General features: G+C 42.1%; 1 protein-coding gene across 1 annotated transcript in view; it reads right to left on the bottom strand.

Annotated features, from left to right (window-relative positions):
* Positions 1–940: 940 nt before the first annotated feature.
* Positions 941–19,629, bottom strand: part of KDR (kinase insert domain receptor) — a gene marked incomplete at both ends in the record, with an annotated part of 30,585 nt that continues 11,896 nt past the window's right edge. Inside the window, 17 exons of the mRNA XM_080344387.1 lie at positions 941–1,160; positions 2,022–2,110; positions 2,240–2,336; positions 5,711–5,862; positions 7,718–7,823; positions 7,940–8,039; positions 8,435–8,546; positions 8,682–8,804; positions 10,128–10,228; positions 11,705–11,861; positions 13,531–13,619; positions 14,819–14,932; positions 16,147–16,251; positions 16,524–16,659; positions 17,066–17,172; positions 18,726–18,857; positions 19,010–19,156. Coding sequence (XP_080200513.1) covers positions 941–1,160; positions 2,022–2,110; positions 2,240–2,336; positions 5,711–5,862; positions 7,718–7,823; positions 7,940–8,039; positions 8,435–8,546; positions 8,682–8,804; positions 10,128–10,228; positions 11,705–11,861; positions 13,531–13,619; positions 14,819–14,932; positions 16,147–16,251; positions 16,524–16,659; positions 17,066–17,172; positions 18,726–18,857; positions 19,010–19,156 — 2,087 coding nt within the window. The remainder of the gene's footprint in view (positions 1,161–2,021; positions 2,111–2,239; positions 2,337–5,710; positions 5,863–7,717; positions 7,824–7,939; positions 8,040–8,434; positions 8,547–8,681; positions 8,805–10,127; positions 10,229–11,704; positions 11,862–13,530; positions 13,620–14,818; positions 14,933–16,146; positions 16,252–16,523; positions 16,660–17,065; positions 17,173–18,725; positions 18,858–19,009; positions 19,157–19,629) is intronic.

Below are 19,629 nucleotides of genomic sequence, written 5' to 3'. Positions count from 1 at the left end.
GGATTCCCCATCAGGACCACAGGGCATTGTATGGTCCTAAAGTAGGTTACATCGCCTTTTCTACCTCTTGTAGAGGCTGCCCCGGTGGTGATTCAGGGGGACTATTTCCTGCAATCATTTCAGGCTAGCTCAGAAGCAGATAGGCACCTGGCATGAGTCAAGGGTGCCAGTGAGGACCAGGGGACAGAGCCATTGCCAGAGGTGAAGCATGTCCCCAGCACCCCTGTCCCATCACTTGGCATGGTGCTCTGCCTCCTCCCTGCTAACTAACCTCAGCAGGCAAGTCTTCCAAGGAAATGCAGCTCATGAGGTCTGGTACAGCAACTTTTTTTTCTCTGTCAAGGACAGAGACCATTGCCCCCGCCTATATTTAGCCCAGCCTATGTTTAGCCTCAGGCTGTCGGTGAGTGCCAGAGCCTTGAGCTGGAGGTTCCTTTTTTTGTTTGTGGAGGTGCAAGCAAGGGATAACTCTGAGAAACAAGAAGCCAGTGCCGTGCTGTTTCCTTCCTGGAGTCCAGCCACAAAGGGTAAAAAAAAAAAACCAAACCAAAACCAACAAAAAAAACCAAAACCCAGGGCTGTGCCGTTATTTCGTACAAGTAGAAACAGTCAATCTGAATGCTGTGCCGCTGCCTGCATCAAGCAGGCACTCAGCGTGTCACCAAGGTCCAAAAGGCCACCACACTGCCTCTGCCATTGGGTCAGCACAGCCCCCACATACTGGAACCAGGGCTTTGCAGCCTCAGCTGCCAGCATCTCTCGAGGAAAGCACCTCACAGCCTGGCACAGAGCTGTTTTGCTGCCAGATGCTTCTGCATCCTCTTCAAGAAAAATAAATGTCTTTTCTTAGTCTGACAGACGCCGTCCTTCTATACATCAAACCTGAATACCACCAGCCAGGAAGGCACATCCCAGGGGACCCGGCACCACCAGCTTTGCCCTAGAGCGGTGGGGATGGGAGCGGCGCAGGGCCCTCGTAGGCAATTCCGTGAGCACGGCAGGGCAGGGGCGAAGCCTCCCGGGCACACAAGAGTTCAGTCTCCTCGCTGGAGTAGACAGTGGTGTCCATGTCATCCGAGTGGTACCCCGACTGGTACCCACTTGTCTGGTTGGAGGTTTCGGACATGACGGACTCGTTACTCTTGCTGGGCACCAGTGTGCTGTGAAAAATAAGCAGAAACGGTACTGAGAGCGCTGTGGAGATTGTCTTCTGGAGGGCAGGTGAGCGATGCCTGCCAACAGCTGCTTCCCATCACAGCAACAACCAAAGCAAAACGGTGCACTTAGCAAAACTGGCTTCAAGCCTTGTTAAACAAGCATTTGATTATACACCCTAGCTTCACTGAAGCTTTAAAAACATTTTTAATTTTATGATGGTATAAGGAGTTAGATTGTAACTGCAGATTAAATGGAGAGAAAACTTTGAGCAGCTTCACACATTTCAGCTGTGGTGCCATCATAACAGCTGTATACTTTTATTTGCACTCAGGTTGTTCTGGAATAAAAAACTGAAAAGCTCTTGGAGAGCATACATGAGGTTTCAGCTCCATGAGTGGCACTGTTCTTCCTGCAAGCCGCACAATGAAACCCCTGTACAATGCTCTGAAAACACACCCAGATACATCCTGAAAACCCAAGAGTCAGCTTTATAAAAGAGAAAAAAAAAAAAGAAAAAAAAAGAAAAAAAAAGAAGAAAAAAAAAGAGCTTTGTCATTGAAGACAAGCCTTTACCACAAATATGCTCAATTGTGTACATCAGCTCAGTTTCTTCAAGAGGTGACTGATGCTTTCACAGCTGATAACTGCAAGTGCTTTCTGTGGTGCTGGCTGATACTTCCAGCCTTTCCTCTGCTGGTACCAAATGCAGATGGCCAGGCATACAGCGCACAATTATTATTTGTGTTTTTAAAAATACAGTAAAAAAAGATTTTGTGGTATAAAAAATTTTCCTAACTAATCAGTCTTCTGACATGCTGCAAGTGAAAGGTCATATTCAGTCCTATGTGCAGCCTGAGCCTTACCTAAAGGGTATTTTCACTTGTTTATCACTCTCTTCCAATGTCTTCAGCTCTTCAGATGCAAGAACCATCCCACTATCTGTCTGGTTTTCCTGAAAAAGTGTTAGAAATGTATTACATTGAAAGACATTAAAAAAAAACAACAAACAAACAAACACAAAAACACAGGAAAAAAAGACATCAACAAAAGGAAAAGACATACAAACAACAGGCAAACTCACCTCCTGAACAACTTTTACAGTGGTTACCAATGGGACATCTTCAAATGTTTTCACACTCACAGGGCGGCTTTTTCTTTTGCTACCTTGTCGGTACTGACTGAAAAGAAAAGAAAACAAAATAAGTTTTGTGTCCACTATGCGCAACTTGGCTGCAAACAGCACAATGGTGTCAGAATCCTTTCATCTCTACAGAGAAGTTAATCCTTTTGTCAAAACATATTATGCAAACCTCAAAATATCCATTTATTGAAAAGGATGTACAGCCTAGAAAGTGGCATGTTTCTGACCTTCTGCTCCTGACAACATTGATCTCAGAGCAAATTCTAAGACATGGCTTTGAGAAAACAGCTCCTTTCCTCAGTTACACTGGAGGCTTTTGCTTCCTGCAAGCTTTGCTTAGAAGTATAATAAACAGAGGAGCCTGGAGCACAGACATGTGTCTCTTCCTTTGGACTGCACTTCTGAGACCCCTGGCTGGAGCCAGGACAACAACAGCAGACTCAGCAGACTGCGGCCCTGAAACCACGGGGATCGGGACAGGGAGTGATACATCTCTCTTGAAGGCACTTCTCCAAAAGAAGCCCTCTGGTCAGGACGACATCCATAAAAAATATTGGACAAGAAAATAAAGTTTACTTTCACGGAGATACTAATACAGCAAACAAAACAGCTACCCACAGCTTTCTGTCTATGTGGATATGGAATAAAATGGATGTTGTCCCAGTTAAACAGGACAAATTTATGTTCCTAACAGCTAATGAAGAGAAATCCATGGAGTTAGAAGAGAAGCCTGCATCCACCTGAAGCACAAAGCTACAGGCAATTAAGAGTGTCGTTCATCCCATTTCCCAGCTTTGAGTCCGGCTATGCTGAGTCCTGCCTATCTCCAACAGACATTTCTTTAAACTGGCGGGGATTTTACAGGTTCCCTGTGTAGCCTGCTTGGGTGCTCAATGACACTCTAGAATGTTTTTCAAATATTAAACCCGAGTGTTTGCTGCAAATAAAATTTGCCTGACTGCTGAGTACGAAGAATAATCAACTAACATCCTCTTTTGAGTAACTTTTCATATACTAAAAGATGTTACTATCTTCCCTCTCTATTTTATCCTCCTAGACTTAACAAAAACAGTTCTTTCAAGATCTCTGTAGCAACCATGTCTTCTGTTGCTGTTATTCTCCAATGGTATCTATTCTACTCCCCATCCAACCCTGCCAGGACCAAAAGTATCTAATGGACAAAAAGTATCTAGTCCCTTTACCCTCCTGGACTATCTGACCATGAATGCTGAGAAGTTCATTCCACAACTTGGCCTCCTAGTCTGAAAGCTCCCCCTGCGCTTGCATTTCTTTGTGCACACAGGCACACAACTGCCTGGACAGGACTACAGTAATTAGGGTGTTGAGGACCAGGAATCCCAGCCTCTTGATCTAAACAGCCTTCCAGGTATGGGAGTCCCACTTCTGCTCAGCCCACACAAGTCAGTCTATCCTTTCCACATAGGCTACAATGCATGAGATCCTCCTGCTTAAGCCAAGTTACTGTGCAACTAGGACCAGGAATAAATAGCGTGCAGGCAAAGAGAGGCCACACGTGGAGTCTGACTCCTGCCCGGTGGCGGTGAGAGCTCAGCTGATGTCCTGACAGCATTTCCTGACACATGTTTGCATTTGGATTGGTTTGACACGATTTTTTTCTTGGCAAACTCATGCTGGCCATTTTTAGTTACTTTATTCCTCCTATAGGCATTTGCCATTATTTATCTGATCATTTATTCCAGGATCATTCTGAGGATTCAAGTTAACCTGATTTCAGGGTTACTACATTTCTATTTTTTCTAAAAAAAGGCATTATCTTTACAGTTTCTTAAATCTTCTTTAGCCTCATGTGACTGTTCTTAATGACAACATTTCCAGGTTCAGAAATTGCATATCTGTTGCCTAAGCTGAGTATGGCAGATGTTAGGAGGTCCTGCTGATTTTAAGTTACCTAAGCAATCTAAATATTCTTTAATATTCTCTATGTTTTCGCTGTGCTTCCTTCTCATACTCCAGCTTTGATTCAGAGATTGTATTTATCAGCCCTTTCTCATAGTCAATACTTTTGTGAAGATTGAAAAAGACATTACTGAACAGATCAGTGTTCTCCACTATATGTATAGCAAGATCCATGCCCACAAAATCATTTTCAGGTAGCAGAACAGAAGAACGAAGCCCCAAAACATGATTGGAGCTCCCCCCTTTTCCATGCTCTCTGAGCATGGTTTCCACAAGTGCTTTCTCACAAGCCCTGTCACACTGTAAGACAAAAGAGATTCAAAGTCTCTTCGAAAGGTTGATGCAGGGGTTTTACTTCTGTTGGTAACAGGAAGTTGGGACAGGCAAAAGCCATATAGGAGGTATTAGAAGTGGAAATAGTCATGATGTTTTCAGTGTTAAATCATTCTTTTGTGCCTTTTAAGTATTTATATTTTGGGCTGCCCTTCTACTAAAACATGGGGTTGAGAGTCCCACTCTAGGACTGTAAGTTCAACTGAGATGCAAAATGCACTGTGCCTAACTAGTCTTTTCCAGGGCCACATAAAAACGTGATCCACCACGGTACTCAAAATCATTTGGAACATTGTTTGTCTTTGGTAGATCTAACACAAGCAGTGAGGGAGAGGACTTCACTTTGTGGAAACCATGTGAAAACTGCCAGCAGAGTCCATCCCTGCTCTGATGGTTGGATCCATTTCCTATCCTTGGCTGTCTTCTGAGACTGCAGGAAGCACCCTGGGGCTCCCAGCATCTAAGTGGCTGAATTTGATCTTAGGCAGCACTGAATAATAAAATATCTCCCTTAAATCCCATGCATGAGGTCCTCACAATATCTAACATAAGCCCTGCTTAAATGCATTAGTACAATCTCCTTCCTGGGGAAGTCACCTCTATCATGACACCTAACAGCATCTACCACTGTTGGTCTATCATGGATGCCCAGGAGCCTGCAGTGGACAAAAAACAATGACAACACTATTTAAGTGGCATTCCCTTTGGCTATCAATTCATGACCTGTTTACCAGCATTTCAATTTAGGAGAGGAAATGCAAAAAAGGTTATTAATGATGGATCTATTACCATTAATATTTTAGGGACCTGCAATACAAGAGTGTGAAGACAACTGAATTGGATCAGTAAGACTTTGTATTTGTTCTGGTTCTTAAGAACTAAATAACAAATATTCCTGTGGGGTTTTTTTAATGAGAATACCCAATCTTGAATGAATAGGGAAAAAAAAAAAATCCCTACCATTTGGGGAGGTAGGAAACTAGTTTTTGCCTATAAAAACTCTACATATTCTTTCTTATTCCTATGGAGGAGGTTAAATGTGGATCAGGCAGCTGAAGTCTCTTCCTTTCATTTTCCCTGCCCCCAGCATGAACAAAACCTGACCAGAGGCCCCAGTAGGATGTCCACCATATAAAATACCTAATTCCTGCTGTGTTGTCATAATGGAATTTAGGATCACAGACTTCCTCTTCCTCCCTACAGGAAGCAGGTGAAGTTGGGAGAGAGAGACCCGAATCCTCTTCCATATTCAGCGATACTGACAAAGGAAGGACAACGTAGTCTTTACCATCCTGTAGAATGCAGCAAAAAAAAATACAAAAATTAAATTTGCTAAAGACAGACAAACATAAACAGCTATACACACATACATGGAGAAAGCATCAGTCCAACAGTGCTACCTTGGTTGCTTTTTTGAAGTATGAACATTATACCACATTTACAGGAGCAGCTACATTAAAAGAAGGAAACTTAATAAGAACCATTGCAAAGTAGTTTTAAATAAAAATTTCAAAATTTTATGACATACTGTAACATAATATAGAAATTAAACTTTTTCTTGATGTCATTGAAATAAATACATAGTTTTTAGAAATGTTTGAATCCAAATGACACAAAAAACATGAACCCAAGGAAAAAATTACTTTAAACTGAGACTGGATTAGACTACAGCATATTAAACAGAAAGACTAAATTAAGAAACAAATGAAAAAAATAATGAAATGGAGATGGCAAAAATTTTTTTTGATCAATAGTTTGGCCTCTAATTTAATGTGAATAACAAGGATATAATTTTGAAAAACTACTTCCACTTGTTTACGTTTCTTCTCTAAAGAGTAAAATAGATTATCCATCCTTCAGTACTGCATACCTATTTATAGTCCCACAAGAAATCCTTTATTAGATTCCACCTTTTCTCTATTTTTTTCCATCTATCCCTTTTGATTTACAACATGACACATGCACAATTAGCTATTAGTTATCAGACAGTAAATAACATTTGTCTTTTATAGTCAGAGTACACTACAGTTCATGACAAGAGGGTCTAAATCATTAGAAATCCAACCATATTAGGTTATGGGCAACTCTACACAAAATATGTTCTGGACACAAAAAGAAACACTTTTTTACTGTTCCTGAACAGTGACCAAGCACTGGCACAGGTTTCCCAGAAAGGTCATGGAGTCTCCATACTTGGAGATATCCAAAAGCTGTCTGGATATGGTCCTGGACAACTGATGGTCCTGGTGGTCCTCCTTGAGCAGGATGTAGGACCAGATGACCTCCAGAGGTCCCTTCCAACTTCAGCCAGTCTATGATTCTGTGATTAATACATGAGATTCCAGCTGCTCTTTAGGGAAATGAAGAAACACTATGCTGAGTTTTGGTTTGCACAGAACACACAATAGTTTGGAAAGGCAGGTAATTTGCATCCTTAACAATAGGCCAGAAAGGGACAACTCATATAATAGGAGAGCATGTGGCCAAATCCAGCTTCCTTCATCCAGAGTGCTCACATCTATTGCCCTGGTCTTGTCCACTTCCAGGCTACATGTAGAGGGAGCCACAAGAGGAAGAACCTGGGAGGGAGACCCATGTACCCCTATTGATGCGGTGGGCTCTGATACCACAACACCTGTACACAGCACAAGTCTTACATGCACGGAGCTTCTGGCAGGCAGCGAAATGCCTGTAATCCTTGTTTCCTAGAACAGTCATTACAAGCATTGCATCCCACATCCTTACATACAGTAAGATAGCCATCTTTGGCACTGTAAGATCAAGAGGTGCTACCTGCCCAGATGCCTCTGCAGTAGGCAGAGGAATCACCAGGAGAGCAGGGAACTGAGCCTGTGCCAACAGCTCCTCAGTAAGACAGCTAAAAAACCACAGCGGTGGTGTCATAGGAAGCCCTTGATGGTAAGGCCAGATGCCTTTGGGTTACCACAACAGACTTGTCCAGTCTTGTCCTCATCAAGTCATTCTTCTCTGCAAGTTGCCTCAACTCCTTGTTAGTAAGAAGAACGGTGCAAGAAGTTTCCTGACAGCTCCAGTGGATCGTCCCTGACTATGAGACTTTGCAGTGGCTGGCAGGACAGGAAGGGTTCAGCTGGTGGTTTTAGCAACCAGAAAATACATTTCTTGTACCTGACAGACGTTGGCTTGCAGTAGATTCCCCAGGTGATCTACCAGCTCTGAAAAAGTTGGTCTCTGCTTAGGGTCTCCATGCCAGCAATCCAGCATTGTTTGGTACCTAGAAGGACAAAGCCCATTAAAATACCAACATGAAGAATACAGCACCTATTGCTTGCTCGAGCACCTGCTATTATTGTGGGGTAAACATGGGCAGCTGGAAGAACAGTTTCTCACATTTCTGGTGTTGTATAGTCTGGTGCTCTCATTCTCGTTCCTTCTTTCAGTCTTCTGCAAAATTCCTCATCAATTTTCACTCCAGGGTACGGCGATGCGCCTAAAATGAGAACAACAGTAATTTTAATGCATTAGACTCCTAAATTTTGGGATTAATTTTCAAACAAATAATTCACTATGGCCTGAGTTAATAAAGTAATTCAATATATTTGGATGTGCAAACAATTTATATTTATGATGGCAAGAGCAACTGATTGGGTAAATGAGGCACATAATCACATAACTGAATTGGATGAAGAAGCATTTCAAGTCCATGTTCTTACATTTGCATTTTTAAGGAAATGTCAGTATTTTATTTTGATGGAGAAAATAAACAGGAAATTTTCAAGAAGTGGAAAAAAAAATGCTAAAGAGGATCCAAGCACACTTTGACCATTTTCTTCACATTCTGTTGTTTAAATTTTAAGATGGCTCAGTAAAACTAAAATTACTTACCTAATGAAAATATTTCCCACAGCAGAACTCCAAAGGACCATACATCACTCTGAATGGTATATACTCTATCAAAAATGGTTTCTGGTGCCATCCATTTTAGAGGTAGTCTGGCCTGAAAGCATTTTCATAAACAAAAAAGTATCACAGTTTAACAAAACACTGAGTTTCCATAAACCCACTTTAGGTAAAAAAAAAAAAAAAAAGTCCTGACTTTTATTAATTCTCAAACAGAGAATCTGAAACTTACATCTCCTTTCCTGACGTAATCTGGGTCTTTGTAGATGTCTCGAGCCAAGCCAAAATCACAGATTTTGACGACGTTATTGTCTGACAAGAGGATATTACGAGCAGCCAGGTCCCTGTGGATGCACTGCAAAGAGAAGTAAACAACTTCATACTCTGCCTGTCACCACAGCTCTGTCCACGGGACTGATCTCTTTCACATATGTGCTCTCCTACCCTCAAAGGCCAGATAATTCTTAAAACCTTTTAAGAAAAAGAAACCTCAGCATCAACAGTTACTGATTTTAAGTGCTTTTTTGATGGTCGCAACTGATTTGGCTCAGGGAGACTTGTGTTCCCAAGTACAAACATACATTTGTTTATCCACTATGTAGTGTGGGCCTTTGAAGTTAGCTAATTAATTATCCTAAGAAGCTGACACAAAACAAGTTCAGATCTGGTTACCTTTAGATTTACTTAGGTTCACTCAAATCTGTGTACTCCTCTCTATCTGTGAAAAACATATGCTGATTTGATTCCAACACAAACTAATCTTGACTACAGACAGAAAAGTCCATGCCTTTACCTATATAGAATGACAGTTTAGCCAACAACCTAAAGACTTCAAAACTCAAGCCTCAATAGCTTGAAGTAAAAAAGCCAGCTTCTGAAAGTACTTGTAGATTTGCTTCTAGTATGGCCTTGAAATACAGATCCTGGAAAGATACCCTTTTATATATACACATCAATCAGGATGTACAAAGTGTAGACACATACATGTTTTCAGAAAATACTCTAAGGTCTGCTCTTGAACACCTAGCTTGCACCCTAGAGAAGTGTTATATTCCCTGATTCTATTTCCATTTCCCATTTCTAAGTACTTTTTGTTTCTGTACAACTGCAGGCAATTCCCCCCTGTTGCTGGAATTTACATCCTTTGAAACATGCACTATATATATTTAGTATCAAACCACAGAAAAGGACCTCTAGAAGTCCAAAATGCTGGTGAGGTGCTATTGACTGCTAAGGTGTCTTTGGCAAGAGACTCTCCAATGAGTCATCTACAAAGTTTCATATGTGAGCATCGTCTTTATTCACACTGCTCTTCCAATCCCGCTGCACAAGTTACAGGCAACTTCCTCAGGGCAAACCCCTTTACTCTAGTTTAGGGATTTGTCTCTAATTCTTTTAATTGCCCTCATCAATCAGCTCCCTCCCTCCAACTACTTAATCATTCTTCTATGAATCAGTGACCCATAAACCTTATACAGATCACCAACATTTCTGTCAATAAATGCATGGGCTGTTTTGTTCTGTAGTATTAATGATTCAGATATGTCTTAGGGAAAAAAAAAATGTTGCGGCTGACTGCTAGTCCAATGATGAACGTGCCATTTCCTTCTATAGACCTGCAGTGCTATTTCCTACAGTCAAATAAATAACATGCCACTCTTCCTGAGAAGTTCCTTACTTTGCGTGAAGCCAAGAACTCCATTCCTCTTGCCACCTGGAAGCTATAACAGATGAGGTCCTCCATGGTCAAAGGGTTCTTGCAAAGGTCTTCAGAACCAGCTGCAAAGAATCAGACGACAGTCAAACTTGCCCTTTGTCACCGATTTCACCTATAACTGCTTCTTGGGTAAACGTCCATCTTAACATTATGCTGCATTGAACTGGAAGAGCAAACTGAGCCCTTTTTTGGCTATATAATTATCACTAACAACACATTTTACACCAAACCAGGCCTGTGTAAAATAAACTTTGAGATGATGGGTTATACCCCGAGACTCTTTGCTTATTTCCAGAGTTCCCACCAGTGGAAAGATTTGTGAAACAATCCCAAAAGAAAAACAACCAAAACTCCGATCACAAGTTCCTAGGACAGGAAAGGCTTGCTGTGGTTTCAGCAGATGAATTTGGAAACTGATGAGAGGGAGGCTCCACCTAGTCCTTGTGGGGGAAGAATATGCCATGGGGAGAAAGACTTGAATTTGGCAACAAGCTCTGTAATTTAGAGTAGAAGAAGCCTAACCTCATCCTCTAGTGACCTGGAGGAATAATTTACTTAAGTATCCAACAAAGATACCTAGGCATTTAGTTCCTGCTGAAATAAAGAACTCAATGACTTTTCTCCTGTCTTGATTTTAAGAAGAAATCCACCACTAACTACAACACTGGTGGCTAAAACCCTCATTTCAAGGTCTGGTTTACATCTGCATACCTCTTACAACATTCCAGCTCGGAGGGTCAGCGGCTACACCAGAGAGGTCTGAAAAGGACCAAAATGGTGTGGAAATGCATAAAGTGCATGCCTGACATTACCTATTATGATTGCAATTGAAACCACAGGATCATCCTCTCTGTTAACATATTAATGTTTTTCTTTGCATTAAATGATTTTTGGTAGAACTCAAGGTACAGGCAGTTGAGCTACTGCCTCCCTCCTGATCAGTCTGATCCCACCACTTGCTAAAAGCAGTGGTCCCTGAAAAATGTTGGCAGCACCAAGCACTTTGTACTGTCTCTGCCAAAGGAGAGCACAGCAAATGCATCAGTGAAGCCACTGCAGAGGGTTTGTATATCCAGAGGAGGCTTTGAATGAGCGGTAATTCAGGTTTCCTGTTCCTGACGGATCACCTGCACAGAGGGAAGGCAAATCAACCTCTCTGCTAATAAGCAGTGAAGTAGATGGCCTTTCATGATGTTTAACTTCTGGGTAAACACTAAGGAAATTGACTGAGCATCCTGGCATGTCCCTCTCTGCAATGCCGTCAGAGTTTGTCCTCTGCAATTTTCCCTGAAGACAATGTGATGTTAAACAGACAAATCTCCAAAAGGCAGTGCACTAAACCTGCACCCTTTTCAGAGAGAACAGTACCTGGGATTGGGCTGAGGGGTTTGGGATGCTGAACTAGTTTATCCATAGCTCAGGAACTTTGGTTATCAATGAAATACCCCGCACATAGTTTTGATGGAGCTTTGGAAATCACACAGTCCCCTGTGTCCCTCATCAGCTCCCACCAAAGACAGAAGAAGACATGTACCTACCATCCTCCTCTTCCACATCACTCAGGGACCTCTCCTCCACAAAGCCAGAGCTTGCTGAGCTCTGGCTGCTCGTGATGCTGTCCAACCGTCGCTTCAGGTCCGTGGAGACATCACCAACATAGTTCTCCTTCCCTTGCCGAAACCTGGCACTTTTGGTCTAGAAATGTGAGAGAAGAGTGGGAGAAATCAGAAGCAGAAAGTGTGCTAGAAGCTTCCTTGGGAGAGACAGATGCTCTCCGCAGTCTGTGCCATGGTCACCACTGAAGGCAGGAAGGGCAGTCGACCATTGGCCTGACTGGCCTCTCAGGTCCAAGACAGCCATGTAGGCTGATTGCCTCGAGCACCCTCTGCCACTCCACAGCATAGCTTAAGCCCACTCCTGTGTCCTCTCAGCCACCCCCCCATCAACATATCCACATGCTTGGGAATAGACACAGGCTGGCTAGCTGACATTCTCAGCCCTCTGGTGCCCACCACTTGTGAAGCACTCATGGATGCTGCCAAACCCACTCTCATACTCTTGAGCCTTTCTGTACTGCTACAGCTTTACCTCCCACTGCTGCAAAGACCCTTCTGCTAAATCTGTACCTTGGGCAAAACCCTATCAGCCCTCAAAATCTGATTTACTTCCTTCTTCCCTGAAGCCACTGAACACCTCTAGGGAGGATGCCAGCCCCACTGGCTTCCTCCACCATGGTTCCATTTTCTCCTGCTTCAGTTTGGTGGCTTTTCTCTCCTGGCAGAGCTGTTTTTTCCGTTGCAGATTCCTATCCCCACCGCTTGTGTAAGCAAGGGTCAGCACCCTTGTGAAACCCTGCCTCTTCCTTCAAGGCCTCTCAGATATTTGTTTATCCTTTTTACCTCACAAGAGGATGCAGCGAGTTGCCTTTGCCAATACAAAATAGTAAACAATGACTCCAAGGATGAAGAAAAATAACTCCCTGGAGAACCGACAAGTAATTTGAAGAAGCTCTTATCTAAACACAGCAGCTGCAGGAAGACTGAAGTTCAGGTCTACCAGCGCAGCCGAGCACAGCCCAGGGGCCTCCCTCCCTGCTGTGGAGATAAAGGGTATGGTCCTGAGCATGATGCTCACTGCTGAGCACCCACAGCCATGCCCTTCATCTGGCAATCTGACCCTTAGGGGGTGTGGATCCTCCCAGCCTTCTCCAGAAATCAGATCCCCTTGCACAGGCGACCAGAAATGAGTTTGAAAATGCCAACCGCCATCCACACTCTCCTTTTGAACTGGGGTACAAAGAGGGCTGTTGTGATGGGAACTCACCTTTGCAAAGGACTTGGGAGGTGAAAAGCGAAACATAAACTCATGAGATAACATTGCTTATACAAAATTATTAACAGCCAAAAAAAATGTATAGCCTGATTCATCAACGAGCCAAGGGAATAGCAGAAAGGACAATCACATGACAGAAGGTCCCCACAGATACAGATATATACACCAAGCAGGGAGTGCAGTTATTTAAGGTGGTCTGGAGCTTAACTAAGAAAGGAAAAAATTCAGGCTGATAATCAGAAAAAACTTCCTGACAGATCCAGCCAAGTGTAGAATAATGTGCCAAGGGAAATAGTGGAAGCCCAGTTCCTTTGCACATTTTAAGCTAACAATAACAAAAGAGCTACATTGTAGGGGCCAGGGGAAAGAGTAGATGACCTCTGATGTCTTTGCCATCTCTCATTCCCATGAGAAGGACTAGATATTCAGTGTCCCCAAGGATTACCACTACAGTCGGCACTAAAAACAGAAACATGGTGAGTGGAAAAAACCCACTGAATCAAACATTATGCTGTTAACCTTGACTTCTTACCTTATACGGGACAAATTCACTCCTCTTGCCCCGTAGGTAAGCCGACAGATTTCCAAACTTGCAATATTCCACAATCACCATGAGTGGGCCTGTGTAACACATAAAGCAATTCCTTAGAAAGACCATTTATATCCCACCTTATCTCACAGCATAAGTTGTGACTAGACATACACGTACTTTGAAAAGCTTTCTACTATCCAGAGGTTTTAAAATTACCACTAATTAAAAAAAAAAAAATCTAATCAAAGCAGGGAAATGATTAATTTTCTGCTGTAAGGGGAGTGAAAGCAAAGCACACACTTTTGAAAATCACAGGCCTAATTTCATACGTGAAAATGTATAGTGCTGTGCTTACATCTAAAGTGCCAATAACTGCCTATGCTAATTGACATTGTAAGGATGCGACACAGATATTTGAATGAACTTCAGTGCAATTAACCACTCATCTGCAATAAACTACCTGCACAAAAATCATGTATTTAAGTCCTAAAAACTTATAAACAGGAATCTCGGTTTCAGAAATAGATGCATGAATATATAGTCCAAAAGTAATATTTCATGCTCAGTTTTCTTCATACAGGCATATGCTACAATGATAAATTTCCATCGTAGGATGGATACCAGCCATATCTATTTTATTATGGCATAAACACGGAAAGAAATATTTATGGATTATATTTCCTCCAACTACTGCACTTGTCATAGAACTTTACAAATTAATTTCTGATCCCATAGTAAGCCAACAAGTCAGCTTCCCTGAAAAATTATTACTCAGTTACTTTACACTGAATTTCTTCCAAATTAGCGTGCAGTGCTGGATTTGTTAAACAAAACATCTGTCCCTGATTATAAAGTAAAATAGGTTCATCCACCCTGAGCTGGACTCCAAGTTGCAATCGCTCCTCCTACACACACACACAGGCACCCACAGCCCACCCAAAGCCAGGAAGGGAAGTCACAGCTTGCATTGCACTATAGTCGGTGACAAGAGTAAGACCAACTTGTTAAACCTGGTGCTAGACTCAGACCCAAAGTCTGCTACACATGAGGTGTCCATTATAAAAGTGGATCTGAGGTCCAAAAAAGCAGTGATAAAACAACTAAGGGATGGAGCTGGATGTAGAACTCAGGGCTTCTGAGCCCTTAGTCCACCTCTGGACCTGCTCACTCTTGTCATGATTTCTTTTTAAAAAAATTTCTTCCAGACCTTAATTTTGAAACTCGATCTTCTTTGCAGCAGAAATAGGCTTTTCATTAGCCCCTTTCCACCCACTGAGAAGTTACTCACCTCCTGGCTTTGTGCAGGCTCCAAGTAAATTGACAACATTGAGATGATGGCCAATATGAATGAGGATCTTCAGCTCTGACATAAGTGCTCTGTGCTCACTATGGGTTGCACCCTCTGCAGAGTTGAAACAACACAGATCAGGAGCATCACAGACAAAGGTTTTACCCTCCTCTGAATTATCTTCTATTATTTTTCCAGCCCATCTAGTGAGAAGTCTTGTTGGTTGGTAGCCTGGATCAGCTGTGCTGCAGGACAGTGATGAAAGCTAGGAACATCCATGACAGGGCTGTTTTTCTTCTGCTTTTAAACACTTTTCAAGTTTTCCAAGGGCAGTACATTAGAACAGGGACACAAACAATCCAGATTAGCAAATGTCTTTTTTCTTATAGACCTTTTGAGCAATTTGTACTCTGCTGTTTGACTCTCCCAGACAAGAAGAGCTGGAAACATTGTCCCATGGCCTTTGCTCAGGTCCACACTAATGGTGCAATGGGTCCATGGACAGGGGAAGACAGGCCAGGGCCAAACATGCCTGAACCTGTGGCCCACCAAAAGCCTGGAGACACAGCTGGTGTCCAGAGACAGAAGGGGAAGAGGAAAGCAGAGGGTAGAGAGAGGTGGAAGAGGCAGTTCTCTGTAGGCTGCCTGACCACTAGGGAGCTGGAAGCACAGGGCTTCCTAATTTTTATTGTGATTACTGTATGGTCATCCCATTGGAACAAGCCCGCAACAGGTCTTGGCTGTGCTTGCCACTGCTCACACTGTACTGTCAGAAATACTCCATTTTTCCCACCCTTCCTCCAGTACACCACAGGGTGGGATACAGCCCCTGGCTACTGGGAGCCCCATTTTGTTGCCCCAGCTACATCCTCCTCAGGAACAGTGTGTCTGGGAACCGCAGCATTCGGCTTTCCCATGGTGAATGTGAGGCACTACAGTGTGATTTAAAGTGAGGATAAAGCTGTTCTAAACTATTGCTCATTTTGGAGCGTGCCTAAGCCGCTGTCTGAGACTTGCAGAAAGCTCCCTACCAGGCTGCATAAGGCAAAAATGGACATGTGCAAATTGCTAGCAGGAGCAAGTTTATGTTCTGAACCCAAACAGATCTATAAAGCTATGGCTAAGAAACCACAGTCACATTGCTCCAATTGTCAGTGAGATAAAGGCATCTACTTGCCCTGATCATTGCTTCATGACTCCAACTGCTAAGCTAAATTTGTATATATCATTGCTACAAACATTTTGATTATTTTCTCTCTATTGGTTATAGGATTGGCAATTATCCCTATATTGTGTGTTCAAGATGAAGTTTCAGTCAGCATTTTTACCTTTAAGCATTTTGACTGCCACTGTTTTGCAGGTAGCAGTTTTGTCGATCCCAAATGCATCTGCTTCTATGACCTGGCCAAAAGCTCCACGCCCAAGAGGTTTACCTTGAAGTGAGAAGATGAACAGACTGTGATTTATTTGCCTGGCACAGTGGAAAAAACATGCAGAATAAACAGCAAATGTAATCTGAATTTATATGTCAGAAATTAACAGAGGGCCGACAATGAGGAGAGGTTGCATTATATCCCACAGGACCAGAGAGACCACCTGGGGGTCCTGCAGCAGTGCAGCCCCATGGCAAGCCAGGACCTGAACCCCACACCCAGCACTGGGCTGGCTACAACATGGCTAGAGGGCTCATGTGGTGAAGACACACCTAACTTTAGCCGATCTCTGGGGAACTCCCACTTGCTGGCATCATATGGGAGCCGTTCGCAGTGCTCATCTATAGGGAGTTCATCAGGATCCATGATGATCGACAGGTAGCCAGTCTTCATGTCTCCTCCGTTGGCCTGGAAAATGGAATTAGTTGTAGTTGCACAGATTTTTTGCTGGCCATGTGCAGGCAAAGTGCCATTTTCTCACTTTGTCATGTTTCACTAGTTCCCAGAAATGCCAGGCTACCATCTCCCTACATCATGTCATCATGAATTAATTACATTAATTACTTGTACTTTTTTTTTTTTTTTTTTTAATAAACAAAACCAGCTAAAACACTTTGTTTCTTGCGAGGGCCTGTTCAATTAAAAACAAATTTCTGTGCCCCTGGTTCCAGGCAAGAATGTTGCAGCATGGACAGAAAAAATGTGTCTGTTGATTTAAGAACAATGGAAAGAAACAACACAAAAGGCCTCAAGTCAGCTCTCATTTGTCATGCAAGACCAGTGCTGATAGGACAGTACCAGAATTTTTCATTACCCGCTTAACGGTCCGGAGGATGATTACAAGAAGCAACCAGAAGAACATGGCAATCACTGCAGTGCCAACAAGAATAATGAGCTCCAGATTTGTTTTCTCTTCAGCACCTGGGAAGAAATAAATGAATATCTAAGTGATAGTTGGAAGCATATTGGTGTTGTTCATTCATTAAAGCAGAGAATGGAGGTCCTTGTTCTGAAGGTTTGTTTCAAAAGTGCAACATGGAGCACAGAAACGAAAGCAAAACAAAACAAAAAGCTTGAGTTTTTATGTTAGAATATTACACTTAGTTTTGTGCTGTTTTAAACACTACCCAATTTCTTAGCATCAGCTTTGTTCCAAGGACAGTATCAGGACCTTTAGCAAATATAATAAGTAAAATCTCATATTTTAAAAAGAAATAATTGTTTTAGAAGACTCAAAATTAACTACTCTTTCTCCAGAAACTGAAAAGAAAAATCATATATTAAATAAAGTGCTGTGAGAATGACCCAGAGAACAATCTCTGTTGACTCTTTACATGCTTCAGCTAGAGTAAAGAAAAAATGCAGTTCTACAAAGTCTTATTTACAACATCCCTTTTCCAGTAAAACAGTCTCCAGCAGATACCACTTGAACATTTATCAACGTGCAGGAGCAGCTATCCAGCTCCCATTTGCCACACCGTGCTCCTGTATTTCATCCTTTGCACTATACAGATTTTCCTACACAGCAGCACACTCCATTGCATGACTCAAATGAGCTGCACTATACTTTTCTTGGAGTGAAACAGTATGTCCTACACAGATTTCCAACATTAACAGACATGTCCTAGCCATATTTACCATATCAGCTGAAATCTACGTTGATGTCAGTTGCAGATAATTTCCAGCCTGTGTAAACATATTGCCCAACACCTTAATATCCTAATAAGAGCTAGAAGAATAACAGGATACTGCCTTAATTACCTTAACAGAACAGATCAGACAATCACCCTGACTTATAAGATACCAGTTTGTGAAGGATTCAGTGACTAAAATGTGCAAATGCACTAATATTAAGGGCAAGGGGCTTTTAGCCGGAGGTTTTTCCTTGCAACTCTTGATGGAAAGTCCATCATGGTTCCAGCTACTGAGATTGCAGACTAACCTCTTGTTAGGATTTACTGTTTATTGTTACAAATCCCATTTCAGTGGAGTCCCCTAACCCAAAACTGCTACCTTTTCCTGCCACTGAAACAGGATGGCAATCACAACAGACTGCACAAAGTCTTCACTCCGATTCTCTTAGATGCTGTGACAGTTACAACTGTTAAAAAACATAGTATGACAATTATGTTACCAAGACAACAGAGATGCCCCAGGATATCTGCATGTTTAGGTAGGCTCTGTTGTGTAGGTTTGCATGTAATATACACTGGCAGAGTTTTCTTTGCAACCACAAGTAAGACAGAGTCAGCCTTTGTTGAAAAGCACTAAACAACATCGTGAAGAAAGTGTCAGCCTCAACAGCTGGAATTACAATGGCTATGACAGCACCCAATTTGGGCCTGATAGGAATAGTCAGGACTTTTTGTAAATCTCATGGTGTATTTTCAGATCTCCAATCAGGATAGCCAGTAGGTTTTGCTTTTAGTGATTATAAAGATTCATGCACAACCTGGAAAGAGGCTAACACTGACCTTCCACTGAAAAAAAAGCCACTGCTTTTCTACATCCAAGCATGTTGCAGGCAAGGCAGGTGTATAGCCCTCCGTCTTCTTTCCTCACTCGACGTATGGTGAGTGTTTTGTTTCCATCTTTCAAAACAATACCTGGAAAAAATGATGATTCTTAGTTCTGTTATTTTTATGCCACTTTGTGTAAAAATTTGAAATGAAACCTTTCATGGTGAAAATTAGCAGTGAGTCCCATTAAAAAAATCCCTTAAGGTGATAAAAATTCATAGCAAAGGAGCAATCCTCACCTGAGTCTTCAACAAGGGTTTCATTATTTTTAAACCACATGATGTTTGGAGGAGGAATGCCATTCGCTGTGCATGACACTTCAACGGTTTCACCAATGTTTGCTGTTTGATTTTCCAGATGTCCTACAAGTGTGGGTGCCATGGGCTCTGTTGGTTTGAAAATACATCAAAATTACTGACCCTTAAAGAAAACATCCATTTTTGCAGCAATAGCACTTGATGATACTCTACATGTTCTGCCCACTAACAGTCTCAAATCCTTTTATAACACTAACAGCCACAGGATTCATGTTAAGGTCATAGTTAAACTTCCATATGACACTGAAAAATTAGAATAGCCAAAAAAATTTTAACAGTATTGATGTAACCTGCTTTAGATGGTTTAATTTGTACCTGATCAGGCTGCTGAGGGAAGAGGGCATAAATGAGAAATTGCTTCCCTCACATTTCTATTTCCAGGGTCATTATGAGAAGTCTGATATCACCAGTCCATCAGACATTCATTCAAGACAGACCATGAACATGCGTAGGTGTTTTCCCGAATCTGCCTAATCAGCCTAGACATCTAGGCCCCAAAGCAAAGTCATCACTATTTGTGTGAAATACTGATTACCAGCTTG

The sequence above is a fragment of the Nesoenas mayeri genome (assembly GCF_963082525.1).
Source record: "Nesoenas mayeri genome assembly, chromosome: 4".
In the NCBI taxonomy this organism is placed as follows: domain Eukaryota; kingdom Metazoa; phylum Chordata; class Aves; order Columbiformes; family Columbidae; genus Nesoenas; species Nesoenas mayeri.
This window is presented reverse-complemented; position numbering and strand designations above follow the sequence as displayed.